The following is a 20,590-nucleotide window of genomic DNA, read 5'->3' as shown; positions in this document are numbered from 1 at the left end:
ACTCCAGGACTGGCGGCCACATTGTGAATGCACCTTTCTCGGCAACAAGTCCTGGAGTGGAACTTGGACCCAGAGCTTCTAACCCAGTGCTGATACCACTGCACCCAAAGACCTCTTCTCCACCATGGCAAGGACATCAAATGTTGAGAGATAAGTCTGAAGCACAAACATCAAGTGGGATTCCCTGTTCCAGTTCTCCAGCCCACCCAGTTCCTGATCTGAGGTGGACTGAGAAAGGATGCTGAGCCTGGCCAGTAATTGAATTTTTAAGAAGAGACATGCCAGCCTGGGCAGTACCCTGCACCCACTCACATCCAGCAACAAGCTAACCCTCTCACCACATGCAACTGCTCTACACTGAACTCAGTCACACAAGGAGGCTCCAAGGAATGCAGCAGAAAGACTTTAAGGATCTCCTCAAAACATCCTTGGAAGAGGCCGAACATCCCCACCTACAAGACCCCATGTGAGTGTCTCTCTTGTGACTGACCAAAATGGGGAAGGCTCATCAGTCCCTCACCAGGAACATGCAGAGGCAGAGTCTAGACGCTGGAGAGAGCTCACAAACCTCCAAACACCTCATCTACCCAACCCTTCCAAGTATGAGCCTGCACGTTGGATTTGTCAGCCATCAAACTGGAGAGGGGGCAAGTTCTCCTCAATTCCGAGAGAATATCTAAGACAAGACCCTCTCACCAGCAAAAGCAAGGAGGCAGAGAAGCTAATGAATGATCACACTCTAAGAGTGAAAAAAGGTCTTCTTTTTAAAGAAAAGGGTTGTGCGCAATGGCAGCAATTAGAACTTGCAAAAACCAGATATGAGCTATTCGGAATAAAGCAGGTAATATGCACATAGGAGACAAGCACCTTCCAGCAGGCCCAACTGGGAGGGAACTTCGAAAAGAGCGAGATTTAAACAAGAGTTTTTATATGCAAAAATCAGCACTCCAAATCTTCAGAGAATGCTAAATGATAATGCTATGATTTTGGCTCAACCTCCAAGTTGACAAGACAAAGGCAATTCAGTTCCGAAACTAGATTGATGAGAATAAATTGTGTGAGCCAGATATCATGCTCCTTAATGACCCAGCAACGAGGTCAGAGTGCACGGTGAGGTCAATGCCCTCCTGCTACCTCAGCATTGTCCCTTGCGTCCTTGATCTCAAGCCACTTCTGTGCAACCCTTGTTATCCGTGTAGATTCTGCTATATGAGGATGAACATTTACTTGTTAAACAAGGAAGGGTGGCAGCTATCAGATATGGCCAAGAGGAGATTGAATAGAGATTTTTCCCAAAGAAGCCTGTGTAGGGTTTTGACTGAGTCGGCTGAGCTGTTGGAGAGTCGATAATGATGGAACTCATCAATTTGAAATTGTTCCAACACAGTAAGAAGAAAGGTGAAGAGAATATATTTTTCTCCATGGGCAATTGTGGGAGCATCGAATGTATTACTACAGAGATGAGATGAGGGAGACAAGGTTGTATTCTTCAAAGGAACTGGCTTAATGTTGTATGCAATGCAAGTTACAGGACTATGACTAGAAAGTAGGACTGTGGATTCAATTCAGATTTCTCTAGCAAAGGGCTGGCACAAATACGATGGGCTGAGTGGTCTCCTCTGTGCTGTAAATGGTTATGATATATAATCTAGTGACTTGTTGTGGGGAACTAATAGCTTCCTAGTCCAAAGTCACTGCATCCTGGTGTTGTGGAGTTCATGAACAACCAACAAATAGTGAGCGTTCCAACACCAAACTCCGTGGAACGCCACTTGAAACAACTTTCCACTTGTAAGGGAATCCATCGACCATTACCTTTTGTTTCCCGGTGTCATCAACTTTTTATCCAGTTTGCCACATTATTCTGTGTCTCACTTTTTTGACCAATCTGCCATGTGGGACCTTATCAAACGCCTTGCTAAAATCCATGTACACTGCATCCACTGCACCACCTTCATCAACCCTTCTTGTCACTTCCTCAAAGAGTTCAACCAAATTTGTGAGGCAAGACCTTCCTTTAACAAACCCATGCTGACCATCCTTTACTAATCCATGCTCTTCTACATGACAGTTAATCCCATCTCTCAGGATTGATGTGACTAATTTGGCTACACCAATGGAAGACTAACTAGCCTAGAACTTTTTGGGCAGTTCCTTCAACCCCTTTTTAAGCAATGGAACAATGTTTGCATTTCTCCAGGCATTCAATACCTCCCTGTATCTGGTGAGGATTAGAGAACCACCCTCTGAGCATCCATTAGCTCCTCTCTGACCTCCTTCTGCAGCCTCAGAAACAATCCATCTGGCCCTGGCGACTTGGCAACTTTCAAGGATTCCTACCCTTCAAGTATTTTCTCCCTCGTTATGATTATCCCGTACAATATCTCGGTGTTCCCCCGGAATACTAAATCTGCAAAATCCCTTTCCTTTATAAACCCAGGGGAAAATATTCATTTAAAACCTTCCCACAGCCTTTGCACCTACACACATCTTCATCTCTGATAGGTTCCACTTTTCTCTTAACTAACATTTTACCACTAATGCATTGGTAAAACATCTTTGGGTTTTCTTGAACCTTACTTGCTAATCTTTTTTCATGCCCTCTCTTTGATTTGCTTATAAAATAAGAGCAGGAATAGGCGATTGGCCCTTTGAGTCCACTCCACCTTCCACCATGATCATTGGCCGATCCTCTATTTCAAAGCCATACTCCAACAATCTCCTCATATCCCTTAGTGCCTTCAGGGCGGAGTTTTACCGGCACGTCTGCCCGAGGTTCATACAATCCCGCCCAACGCCAACAGAGAAGGCTGTTCTCCAAGCCTCCGTTTCGGTAAAATTCCAGACTTAGCGCCTCAAAATCTATCAATCTCCTTCTTAAGTATGCTCAGTGATTTAGCCTCAGCAGCCTTCTGTGGTAGAGAATTCACCACCCACTGAGTGAGGAAATTTCTCCTCATCTCAGCGCTAAATGACTTACCCTGTATCCTGAAACTGTGGTCCCTTGTTCTAGACTCTCTCCAGCCAGAGGAAGCAACATTCCTGTATCCAGCCTGTCCAGCCCTGTCAACATTTTGTACATTTCAATGACATCCCCTCTTATTCTTCTAACTTCCAGTGAATGCAAGCCCAGTCGTCCCAGTCTCTCCTCATATGACAATCCTGCCAACCCCAGGGATCAGTCTGGTGAACCTTCACTGGACTGCCCCTAAGTATATCCTTTCTTAGGTAGGGTGAGCAAACCTGCGCACAACACTCCAAGTGTGGTCTCACCAAGGCCCTGTACAGCTGCAGCAATGATGTAGAGATGCCGGCGTTGGACTGGGGTAAACACAGTGAGAAGTCTCACAACACCAGGTTTAAGTTCAACCAGTTTATTTGATAGTAATCCCACGAGCTTTCGGAAACGGTGTTCCTCCGTCAGGTGTGTGGAAGGTTCTGATCAGAGAAAGACATATAAAGGCTCCAGTAAGACATCCTTGTTCCTCTACTCGATTCCTCTTGCAATGAAGGCCAACATACCATTTGCCTTCCAAACTGCTTGCTGCACTTGCATGTTTGCTTTCGATGATTGGTTTACTAGGGCACCCTTTGTGCGTCAACTTTTCCCAATCTATCACTGTTTGAATAATATTCTGCATGGTGTCCCCACATATCTGCTTCCCTTGTGTTGTAAGTGGTAGAAGTCAGAGGTTTTGGAAGCTGCCATTGAAGAAACCTTGGTGAGTTGCCGCAGTGCATCTTGTCGATGAACATAAGAACATAAGAAATAGGAGCAGAAGTAGGCCATCTAGCCCTTCAAGCCTGCCCCGCCATTCAATAAGATCATGGCTGATCTGAAGTGGATCAGTTCCACTTTCCCGTTTTCTCCCCATAACCCTTAATTCCCCTGTCTATCAGAAACCTATCTACCCATGACTTAAATAAATTTAGCGAGGTAGCCTCCACCACTTCAACGGGCAGAGAATTCCAGAGATTCACCACCCTTTGAGTGAAGAAGTTCCTCCTCACTTCACTATGGTGGAGAGAGTGGATGTTGAAGGTTGGGGACGGGGATGCCAGTCAAGCGGGCTGCTTTGTCCTGGATGGCGTTGAGCTTCTTGAGCGTTGTTGGAGCCGCACTAATCCAGGCAAGTGGAGAGCATTCCATCTCACTCCTGACCTGTGCCTTGAAGATGGTGGAGTCAGGGTGTAAAAAATGTGTATCTATTCGTCACAAGTTGGATTACATTCACGCTGTAATGAAGTTACTGTAGAGAAAAGCTTAACATGGGCAATACACCTAACCTGCACATCATTGAACTGTGGGAGGAAATCGGAGCACCCAAAGGAAGCCCACACAGTCGCGGGGAGAATGTGCAAACTCCACACAGACAGTGACCCGAGCCAGGAATCGAACTCAAGGTCCCTGGCGCTGTGAGGCAACAGTGCTAACCACTGTGCCAGCGTGCCACCCTATTAAGGTCATTAAGTTACTTGCTGCAGGATTCCTAGTCTCTCTCCTGCTCTTTCAGCCACAATATTTATTTATCTATATATTGTTCACTTGCCAGCAGCCAAATGATTCCAATATCTGATCGGAGTTTATAAATAAAATATTCACTTTCTGCCAAAAAATAGCAGTTTGATTAACAATTTAAAAATGTATCTGAACCTTGGCTACTTGGCAAATCAGAGAAGTTGCCCGTATTTTTCAGAGGAATAGGTTCCATTTTTATTGCACAGTTCGGTGAGTAACGAGGGATTTTCACCATAACTTTATTTACTGTTAAAACACATTTCCTCTGCATCTTTAAAGATATATTTTAAAAAAAACAACACGGAATCTTTCCTTATTCAGTGCTTTGATTTTCTCACGATGGCACTGGACTTAAATTCCAAAGCTCCTGGGATAAAACCCAACAAAACACTGTTACTACGGCAAAGGATTTTGGCTGCTCTGCATTCTAAGCTTGTTTGTACATCAACCTCTCCCTCCCACTCCCCTATATAACATTTGATTTCTGTGATCTCATCGTATACAGACACACACATACACACACACAGACACACACACACGCACGCACACATAGACACACACACATACACACGTGCACACACACACGCACACATAGATACACACACATACACATGCGCATATACACACACGCACACACGCATAGACACACACACATACACACACACATGCACGCACACAAAGACACACACACATACACACGTGCACACACACACACATACACACACATAGACACACACATATACACACACACACATGCACATACACTCAGAGACACACACATACACGCACACTCACACATGCACGCATGCGCACACACACAGACACACACACATACACGCACATTCACACACGCGCGCAGGCGCACACACACACACATGCACACACACATACACACGCGCACACGCACACACACATATACACACGCACACACGCACACACACGCATTGCTGCCTCACAGCACTGGGTTCAATTCATGTCAGCGTGAGTTTCCTCCTGGTGCTCCAATTTCCTCCCACAGAGCAAAGATTGGGTGCATTGGCCATGCTAAATTCTCCCTCAGTGTGCTCAAACAAGCACCAGAGCGTGGCGACTAGGGGATTTTCACAGTAACTTCATTGCAGTGTTAATGCTAGCCTACTTGTGACACTAATAAGCAAACTTTTAACTTTAAACACAGCCAAAATGAGGAGCCCAAAATTGAACCAGTCAACATTTTATCATCCTCCAACAACATGGTTCACCCAAACGGGATTTGCCTTTGAACATGGACAGAGTTTACTCCCTGTGCAGCCACTCCAGCCATCTGCCTTATCTCTGCACGGCAGTTGCTTGGGAACACCAGTTATTCACAGGAACGTGTACCTTGAGCAGGATAACCACACCGTGTGCGCTGCTTGAATCCCTACTTTTACTGCTAAATATTCTGGACGAGGCATGGACATCATCCCAGAAAGTATTATCGCTCAAAGCAAGAGCGCATTTTGGAGATTACGTTAAGTAAACCCTTTAGAACTCAGCACCGCTGAACAGCGAGCCTGGTAAACTGTTACTTTTGGCAGCCTCCAGCAGACCACAGGCTGAAAGCCAAATCTTGCTTGTTTTTAGGACAACAATTGAGCATAAATAAATAAATTATAAGTCCAGTGTTCTATCTCGTCTTCCTGATGCAGAGCCAACACCATTGATATTGAAGACTTGAATCGCACTGATCCTCTCTGCTAACTGGGCAGCTGAACCTGAAGGAGAGAAGGTAATGCTGTGCAATATTTAGGGGGACTATTTAGCAAGCGAGGCTAGGTTTGCAGGGAGGGGAGGCAGCCAGGAGAGAGGAGGAGATGGGGAGATGTGGATCAAAGGAATTCCAGCACTACGCTTCTAATTTCAGCATCAGACAAGTGGGAGCCAGGAAACCTTTTGCCGCTGGAGAAACCCTTCTCTTTTCCTGAGGAAAGCATGGTTTTTAAGTTTACTTGTTAGTGTCACAAGTAGGCTTACATTAACACTGCAATGAAGTTGCTGTGAAAATCCCCTAGTCGCCACACTCCTGTTCGGGTACACTGAAGGAGAATTTAGCACGGCCAATGCACCTAACTAGCATGTCTTTTGAACTGTGGGAGGAAACCGGAGCATCTGGAGAGAAACCCAAGCAGACACGGGGAGAACATGCAGACTCCGCACAGACAGTGACCTCAGTCAGGAATCGAACCCAGGTCCCTGGCACTGTGAGGCTACTGCTCTAACCACTGTACCACAGTGCCGGCCATGGAGATCAGCACTGGGGACCAGTTGTTCCAAAAGATGAGGAAAAAATTATCACTGGGCCACTCAGATATCCTAAAAAGTGCCTATTTTTTTCCTCGATCTCTTGCACCCCTTAATTTGGAGGGGGGGGACAGTTAGGGGGTTGGTTCGGGTGAATGACACGTTTCACCCTAAATGGGATATGAAGAGTCAGTGGGTCTGCTCACATGGTGATAATTCAGCAAACACCAGGGTTGCCAACTCCCCAGGATTGATTCCTGGAGACTTGCCGACAGAGATTTATCTCTCCTAGAGTCTGCTCTGAGCAACCTGGAGGAATAATGATCGGTGCACTCAAATAAAATCATGCTTTTGTAACATTTTCTTTGTATACTTTCACTGATCAATTCTGTGGGGGAAAGAAGGGGTGGATGGAGATGGGAGGCCATGAGGTGGCACCTCCAGGAGTGCTGCCAATCAGAGTTGGCAAACCAGGTTAATGCACTGTCTGCCTGTGTAGAAGTCTCAAACATTGCAACATAGTGGCTTATCCAAGGAACTTCCTAACTGCAAGAAGGGCAGATGAGAGCCATAAAAGAAGCCTTACATGCCAGTTTTATTTTTATACATTCCTTAAGAAGCCAAGAACAGGCCGTATAAATTTTGCAATGATTAATTCATGAATACTTGTTGATGCATAACTTAAACACTCTCCATCTGGGTTTGATGGAGATACTCTGCCTCTTGTGGGACTGGTCCCACAGGCCTCTGCACAGACAGTGAAAAGATGTGGAGATGCCAGCGTTGGACTGGGGTAAACACAGTAAGAAGTCTGACGAAGGGAGAAACCCCGAAAGCCTGTGAGTTTACTATCAAATAAATCGGTTGGACCTAAACCTGGTGTTGTCAGACTTCAGACAGTGGAAGACAGGGCGGGGGTGCAGTTCTACAACTATTGGGGATTGTGGAGAGGGAGTAAACGAGAACAGCCACAGATCTCACTTCCAGGGCAGGTGATGGGAGTGGGGTTGGAGAAAGGCAGCAAAATACCCCTACTGTCTTACATCAGGGAAGGTTCACTGAATTAATCAGGCACTTGACTGGACAGTCACGGGTGTTCCCCAAGATCAAGAATCCCAGGGCAGAAGTCCTTCCTGCCAATCAGGAGTAGTATGTGAAAATATTAGTGGAAGTCTACTGTTATTTGTTATTTATTTTATTGATTTGGATGAGAATTTAGGAGTCTTAGTTAGTACGTTTGCAGATGACGCCAAGGTTAGTGGCATAGTGGGCAATGAAGAAGGTTATCTCAGATTGCAACGGGATCTTGATCAATTGGGCCAGTGGGCTGACGAACGGCAGATGGAATCTAGTTTAGATAAACGTGAGGTGATGCATTTTGGTAGATCGAATCAGGACAGGACTTTCTCAGTTAATGGTAGGGCGTTGGGGAGAGTTATAGAACAAAGAGATCTAGGGGTACAGGTTCATAACTCCTTGCAAGTGGGGTCACAGGTGGACAGGGTGGTGAAGAAGGCATTCGGCATGTTTGGGTTCATTGGTCAGAAAATTGGATACAGGAGTTGGGATGCCTTGTTGAGGTTGTAGAAGATATTAATAAGGCTACACTTGGAATACTGTGCACAGTTCTGGTCACCCTATTATAGAGAGGATATTATTAAAGTAGAAAGAGTGCAGAAGAGATTTACTAGGATGCTACCGGGACTTGATGGTTTGAGTTATAAGGAAAGGCTGGGTAGACTGGGACTTCTTTCCCTGGAGAGTAGGAGGCTGAGGAGTGACCTGAGAGAGGTCTATAAAATAATGAGGGATATAGGTCAGCTAGGTTAGTCAATATCTTTTCCCAAAGGTAGGGGAGTCTAAAACTAGGGGGCATAGATTTAAGGTGAGAGGGGAGAGATACAAAAGAGTCCAGAGGGGCATTTTTTTCACTCAGAGGGCGGTGAGTGTCAGAGGCAGCAGTAGAGATTTCTTATTTCTTATGTTCTTATGTTCTTAGATGGGTATAATTTTGTCTTTTAAAAAGCATTTAGACAGTTATGTGGGTAAGATGGGTATAGAGGGGTATGGGCCAAATGCGGGCAGTTAGGACTAGCTTACTGATAAAAACTGGGCAGCAAGGACAAGGTGGACTGAAAGGCCTGTTTCCATGCTCTATGACTCTGTGAATGTACTGTTTGGTTTCCTCCAACAACCTGAAGGATGTGCTGGTTAAGCGCACTGGACATGCTAAATTCTCCCTCAGTGAACCCGAACAGGCAGCAGAGTGTGGCGGCTAGGGGTTTCTCACAGTAACTTCATTGCAGTGTTAATGTAGGCCTACTTGTCACACTAATAAGTAAAGGACTCTCAACAGAAATTGAAAGTAAATGGTTCGTTGCTGCCATCTAGTGATATTTGAGAATCACGGTGTACAATAAAGGATGACTGATTAGCTCTGCGTGTTTGTCGTCACTATGACAACCAGGGACACCAATGCTTTGCCTTCCTTCCGAGAACGGGTTGGCATTGTCTGCTGTTTAAATCAGGGAGGAAATTCAGAACGTTTCTGGAGCAATGAATTCTTCTTTATCAAGGTAAGGGTGAAGTGTCCTTCAACCCGCAAGAGGTGAAATGCTGCCTTGGTGAGAAAAAGTGTGGTTTAGAAAGTGGAATGAATTGTGTCAGTCACTGATGCAGGCACCAAACTACCACTGCTCCCAGTATCACTGCAGCTGCAAATTGAATCCATTTAAACAGAATTTATCTTTAAATACTTCACGGCAGGGGTCCCGTGCCAGTCAGGACACCTCCAGTTTGGAATATTAATGAGATCAAGTTCAGCAACCTATTTGAGCCACTCTTTCAATTAGGTTGGGCCCATTCTAGGGTTTAATTATTTACCGAGCAGTGGCTAATGTTTAGACACTCTCCCTTCACTTTCCTGACTGATGAGCAATGGAGGTCTATAAAAGACCCCCATTTCTGGCTGACAAATTGGAAGAAAACGGCACCACGTTATTTTAACTCGAAAGGCATTTTGTTTTAACAAATTGTCACTTTAGTCAGAGTTCTGGATCTGTTTTCCTTGGCCTCAGAATTACTAGAGATGTGTCCAAAGCTGTGCAGGTTAGGTGGATTGGCCAGAGTTAAACTGTCCCTTAGTGTCCCAAGGCATGTAGGTTAGATGGATTAGCAAATATGTGGGGTTACAGGGATAGGGAGTAGGTGGGGAGCACAAGCCCGGGCAAAGCCTGCCGAGGTGATGATCTAGTGGTATTATTGCTAGACTATTAGTCCAGGAACTCAACTAATGTTCTGGGGGACCCGGTTCGAATCCCACCACGGCAGATGGTGCAACTTGAATTCAGTAAAAGGAACATCTGGAGTTAAGAATCTACTGATCATAATAACAAAACATCTGGAGTTAAGAATCTACTGATGACCATGAAACCATTGCCGATTGTCGGAAAATACCCACCTGGCTTTCTCATGTCCTTTCGGGAAGGAAATCTGCCATCCTTACCCGGTCTGGCCTACATGTGATTCCAGAACCACAGCAATGTGGTTGACTCTCAACTGCCCTCTGAACAAGGGCAACTAGGGATGGGCAATAAATGCTGGCCAGCAATGATGTCCATGTCCCACGAAGAATGATGAAAAAATACTCTGTCGGAGAGTTGGTGCAGACTTGATGGGCTGAATGGTCTCCTTCTGCACCGCTATGATTCTATGATTAGACCCTGGCGCAAGATGTTCCCTCTTTCAGGTTAATCCTTCCCCATCTGCTTTCCTACCTCATCATATTAACAAAGATCCTCAGACACCCCGTCATTTCCAACATTAGGAAGTGTAAGGGTGCCCAAGGGGTGCCACTCGATTATTCAGTGACGCTGTGGAGAGCAGGACAGAACCAGTCTGATCTATAAACATTTCTCACAAGAGGTACCAGTCATTTTATTGAGGGTACATTGACACTAATCCACAATTAGTTTGATTAGTACAATGGCTGTTTAATCTAGCTCATACGCTGTGCTCATTTTTCCTGCCTAAATTATTCATGTGTTTGAAGGTGTTTTGACAAGATTAGGCAGGGGATTGTCTCTCCTGTCAGGGCGAGCAACAACCAAAGGACATGGGTTTATAATTGTTGGCAAAAACACCAGCACGGAGGTGGCAGAGGCTTTCCTTTTTACACAGCGTGTGATGCTCAAATGGAACGCAAACACTAGCACCAACTGGTAGGGCCGAATGGCCTATTTCTGTGCTTTATATCCATTCTCTGACCCCGGCAACTGCAAGGTGCTGGAAACAGGTTCAACAGCACCTTTCAATTAGAAATAGAAATAGAATCACTCCAGTGCAGAAGGAAGCCATTCGGCCCATCGAGTCTGCACCGACAACAATCCCAGCAGGCCCTATCCCCGTAATCCCACATATTTACCCAACTAATCCCTCTAACCTACGCATCCCGGCACACTAAGGGACAATTTAGCCTGGCCAATGCAACTAACCTGCACATCTTTGGAGCATGGGAGGAAACCGGAGCTGCTGGAGGAAACCCATACAGACATGGGGAGAATGTGCAAATTCCACACAGAGAAGTAAAAGACTAGTTTACTTTAGTTTATTTATTAGTGTCACAAGTTGGTAGAAGAAAAGCAGATTGTAGCTGGGGAGGGGGACTAGGTGGGATATTTCTTTCAAAGCCAGCACTAACACAACAGGCCAAATAATCTCCTTCTGCCATACAGCAACCTTAACTGTTTCCAATGATACCCGCAGACCAACGATACCCCATCAAAGGGCCAATTATCACTCAAATGTGAGGTCTCAACCTACTTGGAATAAATAGCGTCAAACTGGTGGCTGTGTGCTGACTTCACCCTCATTCCCAACTTTCTAACAGGGAATGCTTGGCCAGTGACCAAGGACACACGGGCTGATTTTTGGAGAAACTGTGTCATTGATATGATCAGCCAACTCAATCAATATGGCTGAATGGGTTACTATAATACCAGGTTGCGCAATTAACCTCAATGCCTTGGGAAACTCTATCCAGTTTTTAAACAACTAAAAGCACTATCTAATCGGCTGTTTAACGGACATGACGCTGAAATGGCCACAAGATTTTTTAAATTCATTAATGGGATGTAGACATCACTGGCTGGGCCAGCATTTATTGCATATCCCTGGGGGCAGTTGCGGTGGGTCTGGAGTCACATATAGGCCAAACCAAGTAAGGACGGCAAGTTTCCTTCCCTAAGGGTCATTACTGAACCAGAATGTTTTGTTACGACAATGGTTTTGTGGCCATCATTAGACTTTTAATTCCAGATTTTTAGTGGGTTCAAATTTCACGGGCTGCCGTGGTGGGATTTGAACCTGTGTCCCTGGGGCATTACCCTGGGTCTCCGGTTTACTGGTCCAGTTACAATACTGTGACACTAGCACCTCCCTCTTGGGGAAAAAGGAGACCAAACTGAGCAGGGATCTTCCCTTGTAAAGAAAGACTTGCCTTTATATAGCACCTTTCACAACCTCAAGGTATCCCCAAAGCACTTTCCAGCCAATCAGGTGTTTTTGAAGCATAGTCACGATTGTAATACACTTGCGCACAGCAAGATCCCACAGGCAGCAAACTGATAATGGCCAAGTAATCTGTTTTCACCGTTAGTCAAGGAGAAGCTAGTGAGGAGAAGGGAAAACTCCCTCACACTGTGCCGAAATAGTCTGCCCAAGAAGGCAGATGGAACTTTGGTTTAACACCTATTTTGAAAGATGTTATTTCCAGTGAAGCAGCGCGTCGTGGGTACTACACTGGGGTCCAGGATATGTTCAGATCTGTGGAACTGGTCAACCTATTGATTCTGAGAGAGAGTGTTAGCTTCTCAGCCACATCCGAAAAAATTTGCCAATCTGAAGAAACTACAGCCATATCCAATGGTTAGAGAGATACCATGTAAAGGGTTAGCAAGCAGGTCCATGAGTGGCTTTGTGCCAGAGAGAAAATCAGCTGTACTGCCTCATAGACTCATTTCTGAGATTGCAGACTATTCTAATAACAGCTTGTATTATACAGTGCCTTTAGCATTTAAATATCCAAGGCATTTCACATGAACTTAGCAAACAACGTTTGACACCAGGCTACATTGGGATAAGTAGGAACTGTAACCTACTGGGTTAGGGCAGAAAACCATTAATCTGATCAAGGAAGCTAGTTCTAAAGTGAATCTTCAATGAAGGTTAAATGGGTGGCACAGTGGCACAGTGGCTAGCGCTGCTGCCTCATAATGACAGGGACCAAGGTTCAATTCCCTGCTTGGTGACTAATCTACACTATTCAGCAACAGTTCAATTATTAAGATCTCATCTTTGCTTTCCAATCTCTCCATGGCATCCCTATCTTCCTTCCTTAACTTCACATCATTCCTTAACTCTGTAATCTCATCCAGCCCTGCATCCCTCCAGGATATCTGCACTTTTGTTTTATTCATTCAATTGAGGGACACAATGTCACTGGCTGGCCATCTCTAGTTACCCTTGAGAAGGTGTCGATGAGCTGTCTTCTTGAATCGCTGCAGTTCATGTTCATAGGCTGACCCACAATGCCATTAGGGAGAGAATTCCAGGATTTTGAGCCAGTGGCTGTGAAGGAACGCTGATATATTTCCAAGTCAGGATGGTCAGTGGCTTGGAGGGGAACTTGCAGGTGGTGGTGTTCCCATTTATCTGCTCCTCTCGCCCTTCTAGATGGAACTGGTCGTGGGTTTGGAAGGTGCTGTCCAAGGAACTTTGGTGAAATGCTCTTCCAATTCTGGTTTCTTGACAATCTCCAAATTAATCAGTCTGCCATTGGTGGCTGTTTCTTCAGCTGCTTGGGTCCTAAGCTCCAAAATTCCCTGGCTAGACCACCCCACTGCTCTTAAATTTATTTATTCGTGTCACAAGTAGGCTTAAATTAACACTGCAATGAAGTTACTGTGAAAATCCCCTAGTCACCACACTCCGACACCTGTTCGGGTACACTGAGGGAGAATTTAGCATAGTCAATGCGCTCCAACCTGCACATCTTTGGGACTGTGAGAGGAAACAGGAGCACCCAGAGGAAACCCACGCAGACACAAGGAGAACATGCAGATTCCGCACAAACAGTGAACCAAGCTGGGAATCGAACCCCGATCTCTGGTGCTGTGAGGAAGCAATGTTAACCACTCTGCCACCAACCATTCCCCTCCCTAAAGAACTGTTTTCCTCCACCATCCCATTGAAATACCTTTAGATTATAGACTAGAATGCCCCTGAGTGTCAGGCAAATACACTACGGCGCGATGCTAAAGTGATAAACAGATCGATAATCACTAATAGTTGGGTCCTACATTCTAATGTTACTGTGCACCTGTTCCCAATGTTTATTCAGTGACTGTGACGGGGTGTGACTGTTGGATCAGAAATGGTCAGGCTGAGCAATAGATTACATAGGATTACATAAGATGTTTGGCACAGCAATAGGCCATTTGGTCCCACCTGTCCACAGTGTTTATGTTCTACACAAATCCACCAACGCCTCTAATTTCTCAGAAGGCTCAAGAAATTTGGCATGTTAGCTACGACTCTCACCGATTTTTATAGATGCACCACAGAATACATTCTTTCTGTATCACAGCTTGGTATGACTCCTGCTCTGCCCGAGACCGCAAGGAACTACAGAAGGTCATGAATGTAGCCCAATCCATCACGTAAGCCAGCCTCCCATCCATTGACTCCATTTACACGTCCGCTGCTACCTTGGCAAAGCAGCCAGCATAATTAAGGATCCCACGCACTCCAGACGTTCTCTCTTCCACCTTCTTCCATCAGGAAAAAGATACAAAAGTCTGAGGTCACGTACCAACCGACTCAAGCACAGCTTCTTCCCTGCTGCTGTCAGACTTTTGAATGGACTTACCTTGCATTAAGTTGATCTTTCGCTACACCCTAGCTATGACTGTAACACTACATTCTGCACTCTCAAGTTTCCTTCTCTATGAACGGTATGCTTTGTCTATATGTGCACAAGAAACAATACTTTTCACTGTATGTTAATACATGTGATAACAATAAATCAAATTAAATCAGTATCCTCTCATCTTTCCTCTTCCCCACAAGAGGAGACATTCTCGCTGCATCCACCCCCAACTGCCTCCTATCATCCAAGAACTTTCTCGTGCTCATGACCAAGACTCCCATTTGAAGAAGGGCCGGAGGAGGAAGCTATCGGCTGTACCCTCAAAACATGCCACCTTTCAGAGGACAGGAAACTGGGGGTAGTGATGGAGAACCAGTGCGATGTCCAATCCCAGCATTAGGCTGCAAACCATTCACCAGCACCTTGATAGACAATATGAAAAATCTAGTCAGTGAAGTACAATCCCTGTTGTTTCAACAAGCAGACACAAAAAGAGGGAGGTAGAGCAGGAGTGCTGGGAGCCTAGGGGCGAAGGTAGGGAAGGGGGAGCAGTGATAGTAGGTGGAGTGAAGCAGCAGCTTCCTATAATTGGACACATTCATCAGCAACAAGCTTTCTCCGCCAGGTGATTGGCAAGGATGAAAGCCAAATAAGAAGCCACCAGATTCTGGCAGGAGAAGATCCTGCTGGCACCGTGTTTAGCACTGCTGCCTCACAGCGCCAGGGACCCGGGTTCAATTCCGACCTCGGGTCGCTGTCTGTGTGGAGTTTGCACGTCCTCCTTGTGTCTGCGTGGGTTTCCTCCGTCGATGGTAGTCACGGTGTGGAGATGCCAGTGTTGGACTGGGGTAAACACAATAAGAAGTCTCAGAACATCAGCTTAAAGTCCAACAGGTTTATTTGGCAGCAAAAGCCACTAGCTCTCGGAGCGCTGCTCCTTCGTCAGCTGCTCCAAAAGCTCGTGGCTTTTGCTACCAAATAAACCTGTTGGACTTTAACCTGGTGTTCTGAGACTTTTTACTGGGTTTCCTCCCATAGTCCAAAGATCATAGAATTCCCTACAATGCAGAAGAAGGCCATTTGGCCCATCGAGCCAGCACCAACAGCAATCCCACCCAGGCTCATGTATTTACCCTGCGAACCACTCCCCCTGCACCCCCCCCCGACCCCCCCAACCTACACATCTTGGGGCATACCCAATCAAACTAATCTGCACATCCAAAGATGATGATGACAAATTGACCCTTAGTGTCGGGGGGGATTAGTAGGGTAAATACGTGTGGTAATGGGGATAGAGCCTGGGTGGAGTGGCCTATCGATGCAGGCTCAATGGGCCAAATGGCCTCCTTCTGCACCATAGAGATTCTATGATTCAATGACGCCAAAGTGAAGGTAAATAAATCAAAGATGTCAATCAAATTACACTTCACAATAATTATATATTTGAACGAATGCATTCCTTGTAAAATAATGTAACCAATTATTTTGCAACGCTACTGGCTATCCCTGCTTCTTAAAAATATAATTCACAGACGTTGGAGCCAAGATGAACTCAAACAGCATAGAAAGCTCTACAACGGAACTAGCCAACTGCAGTCAGAAGTAGTTGGAGAGCTCCGAGATTTCTCATAACCTCTGTTGACCCCACATTGGACTCCACCATAAGGGCTTTCTTGTTGAGGATTTATTCAACAATCATCCTGAGAAGCTTTGACAGGAGTTGAAGGATCGATACCTGGAACTAGTGCCGTGTCTAATGAGGACAGTTTAGACAGGCTGGGCGTGTCTCCACTGGAGTTTAGAAGATTGAGAGGGGGGAACTGGATCGAGGTATTTAAGATCCAAAACAGTCTTGACAAGGTGGAGGTGGAAAGGGTGTTTCCTCCGCCGGGTGAGTTCAGAGCCAGGGAGCGCAGTTATAAAATTAGTGATTGTCCTTATAGGACAGATATAAGGAGAACTGTTTTCCCTTTGGGTGCAACTTTGGAACTCTGTGCCTCAGGAAGTGGTGGAAGTGGGGTCACTGAATATTTTGAAGTTGGTGGAGATAGATTCTTCTTAAAATCATAGAATCCTACAGTACAGAAGGAGGTCACTCGGCCCACCAAATCTGCACCGACCACAATCCCACCCAAGCCCTATCCCCCTGCATTTACCCCAGCTAGTCCCCAATTTAATATGGCCAATCTATCTAACTCACACATCTTTGAACTGTGGAAGGAAACTGGAGTATCCAGAAGAAACCCACCCAGATACGGGGACAGTGTGCAGACTCCACACAGACAGTGACCCAAGCCGGGAATTGAACTCAGGTCCCTGATGCTGTGAGGCAGCAGTGCTAACCACTGTGCCAAAGTGCCACCTGAGGAACCAGAACCGAAAAACCTACTGACTCGCCTCTCCCTATCCTGAGCAATGAACGAAAATTGCAGCAAACTGCCTGGATATTAACATTGGCTTGGGGCTGGTAAGAGAGTGGGCGGGGGGGAGTGGAGCAAGAATTGGGGGGCACAGGGGGCAGGGAGTAGAGTTCGATCAAACCTGGGCTCATCTTAGTGCACTGAAAGGTGCATTGAGTAGGCAAATAAGTTGAAAGAGTACTAAGGTAAAAGTAAACTACTGCAGATGCTGGAATCTGAAACAAAAACAGAAAAGGCTGGAAAATCTCAGCGGGCCTGACAGCACCTGTGGAGAGAGAATAGAGTCATTGGGCAGGATTTAACGGCCTCGCTCGAGTGAGACTGGAAATTTCCGCTCAAGGTCAACGGAGATTTCCATTGTCGAACCCTCGCCTGCTCCGATTCCGTGGCGGGTGAGGTGGTAGAGTCCCGGCCAACGTCATCCAGACTCGTAACATCAGCTCTTTTCTCTCTCCGCAGGTGCTGTCAGACCTGCTGAGATTTTCCAGCATTTTGTGTTTTAATTTGAGATTTGAGGTGAAAAAGTTCTGTTGGTCTATTCAGGTGAAGTGTTACATTTGCCTTTGTATTATTTTAACTTGTGGTTTTAGTTTGCTAAAATGCAAGAGCAGCAAAAGTATTTGTTAACTTTCCTGGAAGTGGTGAAACAATGGGAGTAAGATACTTAATTTCCAACATATAGGCACTGGGCCATGTTTTTATTGATTGAAACTTTATCCATTGCTTATGTTGTTACTTCACTCTTCAGATTTTTCTCCATTAATGTGGATTGCTTTTTATTCTTCAGCTATTTTGCTTGCTGGTAGCTATCTTCCTTCTGTCCATAGAATCGTAGAATTCCTATGGTGCTGAAGGAGGCCATTTGGCCCATCGAGTCTGCACTGGCCCATCGAGTCCTGCTAGCCCGACACTAAGGAGCGCTATGGCATGGCCAATCAACCTAACCCGCACACCTTTAGGGAAAATCTGAGCACCCAGAGGAAACCCACGCAGACACAGGAAGACTCCACACAGACAATCACCCAAGGCTGCAATCAAACCTGGATCATTGGCGTTATGAGGCAGCAGTGCTGACCACTGTGCCACTGTGCTGCCCTAATAATCGCATTTATACTTAAGGCAAAACATCCAAAACTGTTCAGAAAGAGCAAGAGGCAATGGTGGTACAGTGGCAAAGGGGTTAGCACTGCTGCCTCTCAGTGCCAGCAACCTGGGTTAGAATCCCAGCTTGGATCAATGTCTGTATGCACATTCCCCCTGTTTCTGCGTGGGTTTCCTCTGGGTGCTCCAGTTTCTTCCCACAGTCCAAAGATGTGTGAGTTAGGTGGATTGGCCATGCTAAATTGGCCCTTAATGCCAGGGGGTTAGCAGGGGAAGTAAGTAGGGTTACGGCGATAGAGCCTGGATGGGATTGTTGTTGGTGCAGGCTTGATGGGCTGAGTGGCCTCCTTCTGCACAGTAGGGATGTTATGATGCTCTGAGGTCTTTGCCGCACAATGTCACCTCACCAGTGAACCGGATGAGATTAAAATAATGTCGCACTGAGTCCAATCGATGCCTGTGAATATAATCAGTTAAACCTTGAACAGTGTGAAATTCAGAGGCATGTGAGTAGCAAGTCCTGACATGCTTCACTGAGGGGTGAAAAATGTTACTAGAATTTGAGGCCGTCTTTGAAAGTCACCAAAAAGTAATCAACAGTCAGAACAGATTTGTGGCAAGACAAAGGCGACTTGTTTGTAAAAGTGAATTGGAGCCAGAGTTACACAAGGAGCTTGTTCTGGTATTTGTGGAAAGCAGTCTTGGGTGGGTAATCGGAGGATTTGGTTCCCCTCTCGTCCACTGAATTCAGGAGGCCACCTGAAAAGCTAACTAATAAGCAATGGGAAACTAACGAGGAACTGAAGAGTTGGCGCAATCTGAAATTTCCACCGGCAAAGAGAGATGGTGACTGCTACGACTTTCAAAAGAGATCAATGTCTTCTTAGCCTGGATTAAGCGCAGAAAAGCTTGGAAGCAGCCCAGCATCATTCCACTACCAAAATTCTGATGTGCCTGAGTTTCAATTCCAGAGCTTCACTCTTTCCCTTGTTAATGCTCCCTGCATTTCAATCCCTGGCAGTATTATCCGGAATTGCTGCAACTCCACAAGCTCCTCTTTCATCTTTTGATGTTTGTTCTCTCTTTTCAAAAAGGGATGCTCAGGTTAAGATCATGGAAGGGACGGTGAACAATGCCGAAAAGTACCTCGGACAATTCTGCTTGCTCCTGGCTTCCTACACTCGGAAGAATGCCAGGCTGAGAGACAAGGTTGACCTGCTGATAAGACAGATCATGGACTTTGCGAACACTGAGAATCCAGAACTGCGGCGATGCCTCAAGGACTTTGGAGAGGAGATGTCTAAAATTCAGGACTACCGTCAGGCAGAGGTAGTAATGTTCACGGGTATTAGTTGTGCTTTATTTTATACACTGTACAGAACCTCCCCCCCCAGGGCAAAGGAGTATGAGGAAATGTTTATCACTTGTACTCATTGTTGCATTCTGGAATCACAGTGAAACTACTTTGGTAGTAGGTTATAGAATCCCTACAGTGTAGAAGGAGGCCATTCAGCCCATCGAGTCTGCACTGACCACAGGTCCTATCCCGTAACACCATGCATTTACCCTAGCTAGTCCCCCTGACGCTAAGGGGCATATTTAGCATGGCCAATCCGCCTAACCCACACACCTTCAGTTTGTGGGAGGAAACCAGAGCACCTGGAGGAAACTCACGAGGAGACGGAGAGAATGTGTAAACTCCACACAGTCAATGACCCAAGCTGGGAATCGAACCCGGGTCCCTGGCGCTGCGAGGCAGCAATGCTAACCACTGTGCCACCATGCCGCCTCTATCCGGAAGGGTAGGGGGTTTTATTTCAGTCGGGCAGCGTGGTCAGTGCAGGCTTGAAGGGCTGTTCCTGTGCTGTAATTTTCTTTATTCTTTGTTTGGTATAAAATGGTCTGTTATTCACAGTTTTGAAATTAATTACATTTCCAATCGGCACTTTATAGATACTTTGCCTATAGGCTTATATTTAGCATTATTTCTTTGTGTTTCTTGTGACTCTTTAACTTTCATTCCGGGGAACTGATGGATGGATTTACTGGTCCTTTACTTAGCATCATCTAAATTATCCCTGACAGCTCAGCTGAACTTCTGAACTGGCAGTGTGAGGGAATGTTGGCATACTCCTGCGTGGTACAGGATATCCAAGCTCGAGTGCAGTTCCTTTCCCTTTCTTTGTCAGTTAAACAGGTTCTTGGAGGCAACATAAAGTTTGAGTGCGTGCTTCCGGCAATTTGCATATATCTCAAGTTGCTGAACGGAGGCAGTGTAATGGAAGTTCACCAGGTCAATCTGTGGGATGACGGATTTGAGGAGACTGGGAATTTTACTCCCTTGCCCGCCCCAGAATCGGA

At 45.8% G+C, this 20,590-nt stretch overlaps 1 protein-coding gene across 1 annotated transcript in view; it reads left to right on the top strand.

Moving 5' to 3' along the window:
* Positions 1-9,247: 9,247 nt before the first annotated feature.
* The window catches only part of LOC145341785 (CBY1-interacting BAR domain-containing protein 2-like), a 31,124-nt gene continuing 19,781 nt past the window's right edge, over positions 9,248-20,590 (top strand). Inside the window, exons 1-2 of the mRNA XM_080186714.1 lie at positions 9,248-9,357; positions 19,324-19,558. Coding sequence (XP_080042840.1) covers positions 9,338-9,357; positions 19,324-19,558 — 255 coding nt within the window. The 5' untranslated portion in view covers positions 9,248-9,337. The remainder of the gene's footprint in view (positions 9,358-19,323; positions 19,559-20,590) is intronic.

Source organism: Carcharhinus amblyrhynchos, chromosome 4 (genome assembly GCF_965287045.1).
Source record: "Carcharhinus amblyrhynchos chromosome 4, sCarAmb.v2.hapA, whole genome shotgun sequence".
NCBI lineage: Eukaryota > Metazoa > Chordata > Chondrichthyes > Carcharhiniformes > Carcharhinidae > Carcharhinus > Carcharhinus amblyrhynchos.
The sequence above is the reverse complement of the archived record's forward strand: the minus strand, read 5'-3'. Positions and strand labels throughout refer to the sequence as shown.